Source organism: Rhinoraja longicauda, chromosome 2 (genome assembly GCF_053455715.1).
Source record: "Rhinoraja longicauda isolate Sanriku21f chromosome 2, sRhiLon1.1, whole genome shotgun sequence".
Lineage (NCBI taxonomy): Eukaryota > Metazoa > Chordata > Chondrichthyes > Rajiformes > Arhynchobatidae > Rhinoraja > Rhinoraja longicauda.
Window position 1 is genome coordinate 89249695 of NC_135954.1, and position 13021 is coordinate 89262715.

General features: G+C 41.7%; 1 protein-coding gene across 1 annotated transcript in view; it reads left to right on the forward strand.

Annotated features, from left to right (window-relative positions):
• Positions 1–112: 112 nt before the first annotated feature.
• mtrr (5-methyltetrahydrofolate-homocysteine methyltransferase reductase) overlaps positions 113–13021 on the forward strand; it is a 59408-nt gene continuing 46499 nt past the window's right edge. Inside the window, exons 1-4 of the mRNA XM_078429102.1 lie at positions 113–315; positions 6942–7098; positions 11604–11754; positions 11841–11958. Of these exons, the coding sequence (XP_078285228.1) occupies positions 113–315; positions 6942–7098; positions 11604–11754; positions 11841–11958 (629 nt within the window). The remainder of the gene's footprint in view (positions 316–6941; positions 7099–11603; positions 11755–11840; positions 11959–13021) is intronic.

Genomic DNA, 13021 nt, shown 5'->3' on the forward strand with positions numbered 1-13021 from the left:
CGGCACCGCCCCCTCGCTCATTGGCTCGCTTCCGCCGCCCTCCAGGCGCGATTGGACAGTGACGCTGTCCATCAGGGGGTGGGCGGGCCGATGTCACTTCCGCCCCGTGTCGATGTTGCGAGTGAGTGGAACGTTGAGTGTATCCAGGGGGAGTTCCCCGCTCCTCTCACTGCTCATCAGCCACCGCCGCCGCGCCAACCAGTGCCTCCTCTCTCAGCCCAGCCGGCTTCACTGTTGTAGACCGTTTCTCAGCCTGAGGGCACTTCTTCCCGCGGCTCCCACGAAAAGGACATTTGTCGCAATCAGTCCACCAACGTAAGTAGCACACGTGTGTAGGAAAGGAACTGCAGATGCTGGTTTTACAGCGAAGAAAGACACAAAGTGCTGGAGTAACTCAGGCAGTAACTAGAGTAACTCAGGGTCAGGCAACATCTCTGGAGAAAAAGAGTAGGTGACATTTCGGATCGCGCCACTTCTTGTTCACACATTCCTTTTCTCCAGAGATGCTGCCTGACCCATTGAGTTGCTCCAGCTTTTTGTGCCTATCTTAAGTAACAAAGTTTCAAGGTTGTCAGTTAATCGTCACATGTTCCAATTAAAGTGAAATTCGAATTACTACATGTTGGTTCTGACTTGTACTGAGGGCTGCGGTTTATGCTTCGTTGAGTTTGGGATTGTCGATGATTTGCCAGGGTCTACTTGTCGTAAATAATTTGCACTCGTTTGAATCACACTACAATTTAAAAAATTGCACAGAAGATCCGACGCAGGGGTTGTGCCTCCAATTGTGTAGGGAGTGTGTAAAACTAGTGTGTCTGAAAGCCATGATGATTGATGGTGGGCATGGACTTGGTGGGCCGAAGGGCCTGTTTCATGTTGTATCTTTAAACTAAACACCACCTCTCTTTTTACCTTTTCACCTTTGCATTATTCACCTTTACTACAATTAGTCCCAGGGAAGGTTCCCACCCGAAACATTGCCTGTCCATTCCCTCCACAAATGCTGCATAACCCACCGAGTTCTTTCAGTAGTTAGTGTTTTGCCAGCTGTATTACTTTATTCAACCAACATGGATGATACTTACAGAAGATTTTCGTAATGAACTACAAATTATTTAACAAACTACAGTGTTATGTAAGACAATAACTGCAGATGCTGATACAAATCGAAGGTATTTATTCACAAAATGCTGGAGTAACGCAGCAGGTCAGGCAGCATCTCAGGAGAGAAGGAATGTGTGACGTTTCAGGTCGAGGCCCTTCTTCAGACAATTAGTCTGAAGAAGGGTCTCGACCCGAAATGTCACCCATTCCTTCTCTCCTGAGATGCTGCCTAACCTGCTGAGTTACTCCAGCATTTTGTGAATAAATACCTTCGCAGTGTTATGTAATGTGAATTGATCAATATGGATGCCTTTATGTATTATATGGGGGGGTTAGAGAATTGGGCCGGGAAAGAACACTGAAGAAAAGGAGATTCAGAGATGGGGAGGATTGGTGAGAAGATAGAGTTGAAATGAGGGTCTTATGAGGGTGGGCAGTGTTCTGTTTCTGATCGATTTATTCACAAAATGCTGGAGTAACTCAGCAGGTCAGGCAGCATCTCGGGAGAGAAGGAATGGGTGACATTTCGGGTCGAGACCCTTCTTCAGACCCCTCTTCTGTTTCTGATCACTGTTTAAAATATTTAGAAATAACAGCTGTACACGTTTCAACTGTACTGTTGAAATCTGGCCCTGTTTCCTCAGCGCTGTGTGGTACTGTAATAGATGTAACTTATCTAGGAGTTGTTGTGTTTATTATTAGTAGATGGACAGCAGTATCAGCCAACATTCATCTGGGAGAGCTTTTCTCTCTGATTGTTGGATTCAAGACTTGCTCCAGAGACGAAAGAGCTTGAATCCAGGCAACAGACTCCAGTGTGGAAATGTCATTGTTTTGGAGATGTCATCTTATATATGAGGTATTTCAATTGAGGCTCCGATGGTCATCTGGCTTACGTGGAAGATTTTATGGAGGTAATTCAAAAGAAAATGTGGCATACTTTCAGACAGCATCCTTTGCAAATTAATTGAACACCTCGGAACTTTACACAGGGCAGTATTCATGTTATTTAAGAGTGAACACTGAAGGCAATACTACAAAAATGGTTTGAAAGGAAGTGGCTCTAAGGAGAGTAACAAAACATGGACAAAGGCCATTCTACCCATTCTGCCGAGGTAGCCAAAAACTTGGCTATCAATAACGGGTTGATTTCATTCATTTTAATTAGTTTTATAATTCTGTTTAAACCAAGCCAGGATAGACCAAAAAGCTGGAGTAACTCGGCGGGACAGGCAGCATCTCTGGAGAGAAGGAATGGGTGACATTTTGGGTCGAGACCCTTCTTCAGACTGGTTAGGGATGAGGGAAACGAGAGATATAGCCGGTGATGTGGAGAAATAAAGAACAAAGAATGAAAGATATGCAAAAAAGTAACAATGAATAAAGAAACAGGCCATTGTTAGCTGTTTGTAGGGCAAAAACAAGAAGCTAGTGTGACTTGGGGGGGGGGGGGGGGGTAGAAAGAGAGAGAATGCCAGGGCTACCTGGTGGGAGAAATCAAATATTCATACCACTGGGCTATAAGCTGCCCAAGCGAAATATGAGATGCTGTTCTTCCAATTTGTGTTTGGCCTCACTCTGACAATGGAGGAGACCTATGACAGAAAGGTCTATGTAGGAATGGGAAGGAAATTCGTGTCCAGCAACCGGGAGATCCGGTAGGTTCAGGCGGGCTGAGCGAAGGTGTTCCGCAAAATGATCGGCCACTATGCGTTTGGTCTCGCCGATGTATAACAGTCTATATCTTGAACAACGGATACAGTAGATGAGGTTGGAGGAGGTGCAAGTGAACCTCTACCTAACATGAAATGCAGAGGTTCACTTGCATCTCCTCCAACCTCAATCTTATGATTTTTCATTACCTGATCTGGAGGCATTTGCAGAAAACCTGAGAAGAAATCTTGCTCTACTTGGTGTGCATGACAGTAAATCAAGAACAGAGGACTCATAGAGTCATGCAGCTTGGAAATAGTCAGATTGGCCCAACTTGCTCATGCAGACCAAGACGCATTATCTATGCTAGTCCCACATGGCTGCGTGTGGCCCATATTCCTCTCAATCTTTATTATATACTAGACCAAGTGGAACCATTGGGCCCAAACCTCTTCTGCATTGGTGCAGCACCCTCTCCTCCCCCTCCCCTACCCCCCATCCCCCTCAACATCCCTTATCCTCCCTCCTTCCCTCCCTAGTAGATAGATTTAAACTTTAAAATGTGAATAACTTAAAAAATATAACACCAATTTCAATGAAATTTCTTCCATTAGCACCGAAGGGACGACGGTGAGTAAGGTGGGCACAAACAAACAAACAAACGAGAGTTTTTAGTATATAGATGTCTTTTATTATACCTGCCTCAACTATCTCCTTTGGCAGCTTGTTCCATACACCCACCACCCTTTGCAGATGTAAGGAAACAACTTAATTGCGCAATGGGGCCCCCTAAATGGGGGCGTGGCTGCGTTCTGCAGCTGCGGCTCACCGGCAGTCTCTCTGTCTTTTTTTTTGTTTTTGTCTTTTGTTATTGTTTAAATGTATGTTTTGATTTATTTTTAACTCTGTATATGTGGGGGGGGGGGGGGGGGGGGTGGGGGAAACCTTTTTTTCTAATCTCCTCCTCAACGGAGATGCGACCTTTACCGTGTTGTGTCTCCGTTCGTGCTACGGCCTAACACCGTGGAGTCGGCGGCCTCCAGCTGGGATCGACCTTGAAGACTCCGGTCGCAGGGCCTGGACTTACCATCTCGGAGGCTTCGGCCGTGGGCCCTGCAGACCGCAACATCGGGAGCTCGCAGGTCCCTGGCTGGCGACCGGCTTTCGGGAGCTCCAGCCGTAGCAGCTTCGACCGCCCCGGAGCGCGAGGTTTGATCGACCCGCTCGCAGGCCCTTCATCGCCCTGCGTGGCCTGGCCGCGGCACTTTCCATCGCCCGGTGGGGGCTCAGGACCTTCATCGGCCTGCTCGGCTCGGCCCTGGGACTTTCCATCGCCCGGTGGGGGCTTCAAAAGTCAGGAGCCTCGATTGCCACGGGAGAAGGATGAGGAGGAGATATGACTTTTCTTTGCCTTCCATCACAGTGAGGGTGTGCCTGGAGCAATCACTGTGATGGCTGTCTGTGTTAAAATTGTAATTGTGTGTCTTGTGTTTTTATTGTCTACTGCCAGACCCTGACGTGAGAGGACGCTGGCGCTATTTGTTCGCCGCTTCTCCGTCAGGATAGTTCGTCTGTTTGTTTCTATGTCATGACTGTTTTTGTAAAGCGTATTTGAGCACTTGTAAAATCGCTATATAAAATAAATGTTTATTATTATTATATTATTATTATTATATAATGTCGGATGGCAAATCAGAAAACTGAGAATCATATTTAAAAAGCACTAATGATTAATATAAATGGAAAAATAAAAAACGAGTGTAAGGAATATATATAAAATGAATATATATAAAATGAATTTTAAAAACAACAAAGTTAAAGTAAACATTGGTCATTAAAAAGTGAGGTGAGGAAACATAATGGAAAGTAAAGAGATGGCAAATTAATTAAACAGGTACCTTGTCGCTGTGTTTAATAGAGTATACACAGGTAAAGAAGTGTAAGGTGTGAAAATAGGACAAAAGGAATGGAGATCAAGGAAAATGTAGAATAGATCATTGTTAGCTGGGAGAAGTTAACAACAACCAAGCAAACAGATAAAATGTAGTGGGAGACAGTAAGACTGGTTGGAGAACTGGGAAGGAGAGGGATGGCGAGGGAGGAGAGCAAGTGTTACTTGAAGTTAGAGAAGTCAATATTCTTACTGCTGGGGTGCAAGCAGCCCAAGCGAAATATGAGGTGCTGTTTATTTTCACACCTTACACTCCCTTATCTATGTATCTCCCTCTCCCCTGACATCAGTCTGAAGAAGGGTCTCGACCCAAAACATCACCCATTCCTTCTCTCCAGAGATGCTGCCTGTCCCGCTGAGTTATTCCAGCTTTTTGAGTCAATTTTGGGTTTAAACCAGCATCTGCAATTCCATCCCACACAAAAATGTGCTTTTATTGAATTGATATGACAGATTAAATGCAAAGTATATACAGAGAACTGATCTTATTTACAGAAGGCAAAGATTTGACCATTTACCGTTTACATGCTTTAATCCTCTGTCTATATGTATTGTATTTTATTGCACTGTCTAATTGTATTGTACTGTATCGTATTGTACTGCACTGTCATCCCCTGTCTGTATGTTTTGCATTTGTATTGCACTATGGCCCCCTGAGGTACTCTGTTTTGTCCCATTCGTTGTAAGGAGTGGGATGACAAACGAAATAAATAAATAACATTAAATTAAAATTGCAGGCTGTCAGTTCACCGTGCAAACCACATAAGAGATTTGCTTGGCAAATTGACAAGGCAATATTTTCTATTGATACTTGTACAACTTTGAGCTGTTAGAAAAAATATATATCCATTTCTAATGAATTAAACTAACAACTTTCTCTTATGCCTGCAATACAATCAGAATCCATAGTCTACAGAGGGTGCACTGGCAATATTACCATTCAGAGAAAATATTTCACACAGGAATGTATCTCAATGGGAGGGAAAATTGTTAGCATTTTTTTAAATTGTGATTATGGAAAGTTTTTCAGGAATACAACCCCTTAATATCATATTGTGCTTAGTTTTCAGAGGATAAGGTGCTAAACAAAGGTACTCAGGGAATATTAAAAGCTCATAAATGTGTTGTGGGTGGAAGAATAGCTACCTAACAGAGCAATTTATTTTTTATTTAGTCTTTGGTACCAAATGATAGCTTGATGCTGGGTCCCTAAAGTTTCATAATTTATATAAATGACTTGTATACAGGCAACATGTATAGTTACTAAATTTGCTGATAGGTAGCAAGATGCATTTTGAGGAGAACACAGGGAGGCTACCAAGGCATGTAGCTTGAGTGATTGGCGTAACACAGCAGGATTTTCATTGCACCCGTTAGTTCGAGTGCATATAATCATAAACTCAAAAATTGTTTTGATTATATATTAATGTTGTAGCTATTGTATATTGAATAAGTGGCATCACAGCTAAGATACAGCACAAAGCTTTTTGCTACATCCAATGCACTCAACTGTTTTTGATATTATATGTTGTTTTTAATTGACTGGACATGCCTCCGAAAAAGCTGACCATTATTGAAGCATTTGAAATGGATCATTCTACTCAAAATCCTTTCCTACGAGTGTTCCAGTCTTATTTTCCATTAATACTTTGGATTTTGCCATATGTTGAAAGTGAGAATGTTCTGGAGCCTCCTAACTCCTATGCCCTACCCCCCCCCCCCCCCCCCCCACCACCACAGTTACAATCCCACATAATTTAATTGTCCACAAAGAACGATGAGATCCAGCAAATCTACATTAAAATTAAGGATCAATAAGCATACTAGTAGATTTGCATTGCAGGAGCCCAGAACTTCGAAGTGAGTTCTTGAAGGCTGCAGGAAATTACAGAGATGGGAAGCTCAGGAGAGGTTTGGGAAAATAAGGTTGAGAATTTGAGCTGTGCTTAATCAATGGCTGGATTATTGAAATAAGTTATTAAGTCATTTCCCTTAATGATACTTGAAGGACCAAAACCGCAGCTACCAATATGGTGTGAGCAAATTGGTAGCGCATTTTCAGCACAATATTGACTACACTTAAACAGAACTTCAGGACATTATTTTTTATTAAGGCTGCCATTTGAGTGCAAGTTTATTTTTTGCATGCATTGAGTAATTTGCATCTGTTGAATAAAGTTCTGCAACCGAATCAATGGTCATCGTGAATGGCAAATATTTTGTCTCCAAGCAGCTGGTGCAGTGTGATGCCGTTGGAAGGCAATTGCCGATTTTTGTTGCTTTACGCCACTCAAAAAGGACAAGCAAAAGCTATTGCTGAGGAAATTAGTGAAAAAGCAGACGGCAAAGGATTTGTAGCTGATCTCCATTGTCTAAGTCAACTGGAAGAGGTAACTGAAAACTATCCTTTATGACAACATTTGTTGAATTATGTGTTTTGTTTCGTATTATAATTTTTTACTTGATGTTTTGATGGTGCACCTTTGGCATATATCTTATTACTGAACCAAAAGATAGACATTTGCTTACGAGAGTCACATTAAAGTCAATGAGGAGTTCTTGAGGCACCGTTAGCTTCCATAAGCTGGGGTACAGTCCGACTCATCTCCACCTCATTGTGGACATTGGACTTTGTGTCTGGGACAATTGCGCTATAATGCTGAGAACCATGTTCTTCACCCTGTATCTTTTCCCTTGCTTTACCTATTGTACTTGCACTTGGCTTGATTGTAGTTATGTATAGTTGTATCTGATTTGATTGGATAGCATACAAAAGAAAGCCTTTTGCTATAACTCCTATAACTCGGTACATGTGACAATAATAAACCTAATGGAAGTTCATCTTCCATTCTCCCTCTCAAACTGCACATTGAATTTTACCATTATGGTCACTATCTCCTCTGGGTTCCTTTATCTTGAGATCCCTCATCAAATCCGGTTTGCTACACAATACCAAATCCAGAATTGCTTTTTCCCTGGTAAGCTCGACAACAAGTTGCTCTAAGAAGCCATCTCGTAGGCACTCCACAAATTCCTTTTCTTGGGGTCCAGTACAAACCTGATTTTTCGTAGTCTATCTCCATATTGAAATCCCCCATGACCACTGTAACATGCCTTTCTTACTTGCCGTTTGTATCTCCTGATGTAATTTGTATACTACATCCTGGCTACAGTTCGGAGGCCTGTATATAACTCCCATCAGGGCCTTTTTACCTTTGCAGTTTCTTAGCACTACCCACAAGGATTCAACATCTTCTGATCCTATGTCATCACTTGCTAAGGACTGAATATCATTCCTTAACAGCAGAGCTACTCCACCCCCTCGACCCACCTCTCTGTCTTTTCGATGGGACGTGTAACCTTGGATATTCTGCTTTGAGCTCTGATCCTTTCTCAGGCACGTCTCCATGATACAACGTCATATGTACCGATTTCTAACTGCACTATAAGTTCATCCATTTTATTTATACCGTGTACATTCAAATAGAACACCAGTATTCACCGCCCCTCTTTTCACATTAGTCCTCATTTTGCCTGACCTTAGACTCCTATCCTTTCTTAAACTTTCCGTCCTATTACTTCTGGAGACTTCAATAACCTCTCTTGCACTCTCCTTCCCTTTAAAGCCCTATCTACGGCCCAAGTTATGTGGTTCGACAGGACTCTGGTCCCTGCTGGGTTCAAGTGGAGTCCATCCATCGGATCAGCTCCCTCCTTCCCCAATCTGTTCCTGCTTGAATGCTTCCAGATATGAGGGATTTCAGATACGAAGAGAGACTGGAGAAGCTGAGCTGGTTCTCATTCACCCAATGAAAGTTAAGAGTATTCACAAGGAACTGCAGATGCTAGAATCTTGACCAAAAAGTGCTGGGAACACCTATCCCGTCTGAAGAAGGGGTCCAACTCGAAATGTCACCTATCCATGTTCTCCAGAGGTGATGGCTACCTGCCTTGCTGAGATACTCCAGTAACGTTGAAAGGAGGTTTGATGAAGGTTTGCAGATCATGATTGGTTTAGATAGGGTATAATATGGGACAGTGCTTCCATTAGCAGATGATTCAAGGTTTAGGGGGTGCTGATTTTTTTTGAAAACTGGGGGAAAAGATGCAAGAATGGTTAAGGAAAAATGAACTGTGATCTTGCTGTCTAAAGGGTTTCAAAAGTGAATCAGGAGATGTGGTTGAGAGATTAATTTGAAGGGTATAGGAAAGGACCTGGTAAATGGCACTGACAAGATTGTTCTACAAGGAGTTGACATAGATTTGACAAGATGAATAATCTTCTGTTCCATACCAATACTTTGATTCTATGAATAATCACTTGGAGATAGTGGATGTAAGCCAAGTCACGCACACCCACTGAGCCGTGACTGATGCTGGATTTCCCATTCCCAATGGTAGACAAACATCTTGAGTACCAAAAGCACTTACTATTGAAATGCAATTGGAAGCATGGTGGACAATTGCCAGAGAAATCCTATGTGAAATATCATAAAATGAAATGATGATGGGAGAAGCTGGTTTATGAAAGTGTTTTTCTTGTGCTTTGTTGTAGGGATGCTGCTATCTTTGGATTGAATCATAAAACCTATTGTCAAAATAAACAATTCCCCTGGGTTACTCTCCTTGTAGGAGCCATTTTGTGTTTAATAGCTATCTTAGCATATTATTATATTATTTTGTATCCTGTATTATTTTTGGACACCAGGGGGTTGTCGTGAGATAATACTAGGCTTACGTATATGGACTGGGAGGAGCCATAGGAGGAGTCAGATTATGAGTATAATTCAGCCAGCACTTACGTAATGCGGCAGTTACGTTAGGAGCCTGCTAAGGTTTTAGCAAGTCAGTAACAGGATACGAAGGAGTGACGGTGAGATACTAAGTTTTTACCAAACAAAGTAAACCATGGGAAATATACTAATTTGTTTTGTATTGTTACTTCAATAAACGAGTAACTAAACTGCAATATCGTGAAGATCTCCCTGTTGTTGTTTTTGCGTCAAGAAATATCGCTCCCCTCCTTCGTCAACGGTAAACTTTGGGACTTTATTGGGAAGACTAAAGTTGCCGCTACATTGTAAGAACTTATCTTTAGCCGGAGCGCTATTCTAAGAACTTATCTTAGCCGGAGTGCTATTGTAATAACTTCCTCAGGTGGAGTGAATAGATCAAGAGCTATCCTCGGTGAAAGAAGATAAGGTAACCTGTCTCTAAGAGTTATTTAAAGTTGGAGCTGGCTCTAGGAGTTGCGCAGGAGCTTGTATAGCGACTGCAAGGAAGACAAGGATTGTTTTATTGCAAAAGCTTTGACTGTTAAACAGACTGATAAGAGTCACTGTCTGTGTTAATAACTATGGAGTAAGGAAAACTTCGAAAGCCGGTGTATCTTCAAGCTTTATTGGGAATCTGTTTTTCAGAAGTTGTATAAGAAAACTACAACTGGAAAACTTAGGAATGCTAGAAACAAAGAAGTGACCTTGTGCAAGATTGCTATCAGTTTTGTTTTGAATTACTTTGAAGATATGACTTTACGTCAATAAGTCTTGAAGAGATATTGACGTACAAGTATGTTTGTATGTAAATCTATTGTTCGGCCAGCAGGTGGCGCCATCAAAATGGATTCCCAAAGGGAAAATGTTTTTTCTTTATTTTGTGAAACTTCAAAGTTCTGTTACGACTTGGAATGGGTTGCAACCCTGAAAAGCCAGCGTCAGATTGAAGAAAAACAGAAAAACTCAAGATATAAACAAGCTATCAAATTAATAGAAATGATGAAAGAGAACATGGAATGTAAATGGAGTACAATCTAACCTGATTCAATTAATCAAGGAAGCACTGGTAAAGTTACCACTGCCTGAAGAGGGAGCTCGAAAAGCAAAATCAGTGGATTCACCAAACAGTGGAAACTTTTAGCGGGTTTACACAAAGTACTCAGGATGGTCATCAAACTACACACTCCATTGGTGAGAGTGCTACACAATAGAGTCGTGTAAACTTAGATATCATTGAATCTGCTGACTGCTTCAAATGTCTCAAACTATAAATTGAGCTTCAAGTCTTGTTCTTTATCTCGTGCATCTTGGATGCACTCTGCTCGTAGGAAGGCTAAGGCAGACCTGGCCATTCTCGCAGAACAGGCTGCCTTCATGGAAGACAGGAATGAGATTGAGGTACAGAAACAGGAATTGGAAGGAGAGCAGAAGAGAATGGGAAAGGACAAGAAGAGAAGACAATTGGAAATGGACCTCGACAGGAAGTGAAGACAATTGGAAATGGAGCTCAAATCGGAGAGATACTAATTTGTTTTGTATTGTTACTTCAATAAACCACTAACTAAACTGCAACGTCGTGAAGATCTCCCTGTTGTTATTTTCTCGTCAAGAAATATTGCTCCCCTCCTTCGTCAACGGTAAGCTTTGGGTCTTTATTGGGAAGACTAAAGTTGCCGCTACATTCCTTGTTACGCGAACTCTACAATATGGTATAATCTAATATGCTAAATCAAACTCAGCCTCTTGGTGTGATCTGTCTTAAAATGGATATGTGTTGGATATAAGGATATTGATCACTGATTCACGGACTTGAATTTCCTTTTTATTGTAGTTCTCCACAAGGAGTGCAGCTGCCTTGAATTTGCACAACTTTCACTAAATGCTTTACCATTCATAACAACAGCACATTGAACATATCTCTTATGAGCCGTACTGAATACTAAATCATGTTTAAAGATCTTTTTTCAAAGGAATGCTAACAGAGCAGAATATCTGAATATAGTGTTGTGCTTCTGGTGTGAATTTAGTTCATTATTGCCTCTGATGGACAGTCTGAGATTGGTACGAGAAGCAGGTTATTAATGTTTGCAGAAATTTAATATCTTTTTCTTATTATTCAGTTCGACTTGGAGAGAGAGCGCACTCCAGTTGTTATAATTACTTCCACGACTGGTACGGGGGATATTCCAGATACAGCAACAAAATTTTTCGAGGATGTTCGTGGCATTTTGGCACCTCATCACTACGCACACATAAAATATGCACTATTGGGTAAGAAATGCTGTGATATCTAAAGATGACTTAACTATTTCACCTCAAAATTTTTGTACTCCTTTAAAGTAATTTATTCTCTACAGGTCTTGGAGACTCCACTTACTGTTATTTTGCCAACGGCGGGAAGATGATTGATAAGCAGTTGCAGCGACTTGGTGCAGAACACTTCTATACAACTGGATATGCAGATGACAGTGTTGGGTAAACCAAATAATGACAACTTTTGCCAGCTACTGATCAGTTTAGCCAGTCAAGCAAAAAGACTGTTACTGCGACCACCCATTTGTTTGAAAAAAACAAGAATATGAAATATTTCAAGCATATTCATGGTTAATCTGTGAACTAATACCTTCTACCAGAAGAGGAACGGACACCCACTTCTGAATTTAGACGACAAAAATCAATCCATCTCAAATTAAAAATCAATAATTAACATGGAACCGATTGCCATTTGCAAGAGAGTGTTCCATACTCTTTTCAATCCTTTACAGTAATTATTTGCTAGTCGTAGAGGTGGACGGCACAGAAACGGGCCTTTCAGTCCAACTGGTTAACTCCAGCCAGGTTGTCTAACCCAGTTCACCCCCCCTTGCCTGTGCCTGGCCCATATCCCTCCAAACTTTCCTACTTTTCAACCTGTCCTATCCATGTACCTGTCCAAATATATTTCAAATATTACAACTGTACCTACCTCTACCACTTCCTTTGGCAATTCATTCCATGTAAGCACCACCCTTTGTATGAAAGAGCTGTTCTTCAAGTCCCTTTTAGTTCTATCCCTTCTCACCCTAAACCTATGCCTTTCGTTTTGCACTCCCCTATCCTCTGGAGGCTGGTTATTCACATTATCCATATGCCACTCATGCTTTTATAAATCTCTGTAAGGTCCCCCTCAGCCTTCTACATTCCAGGGAAAAATGATGTGGCCTTTTCTTAATCTCAAACCTTGCAGACTGTTAATGTCTTTGTAAATCTTTTAGCACCCTTTTCAAGGTGACCAGAACTGGACACAGTACTCCACATGTGGTCATACCAACACCTTGTACGACTGTGACATGATGTCCCAACTCCTGTACTCAATACACTGAACAAGGGAGGCAAACATGCTAAATACCACCTTTGCTACCTGATTTACCTGTGTTACAAATTCATGTCGATCCAGTCTTGCAGATTCACCACAAAGAACTCGCCCACCACAGATATTTGGCTAGAAACCAGGAACTGCAGATGGTGCGCGTACAAAAAGGGACACCACAAAAGAAGT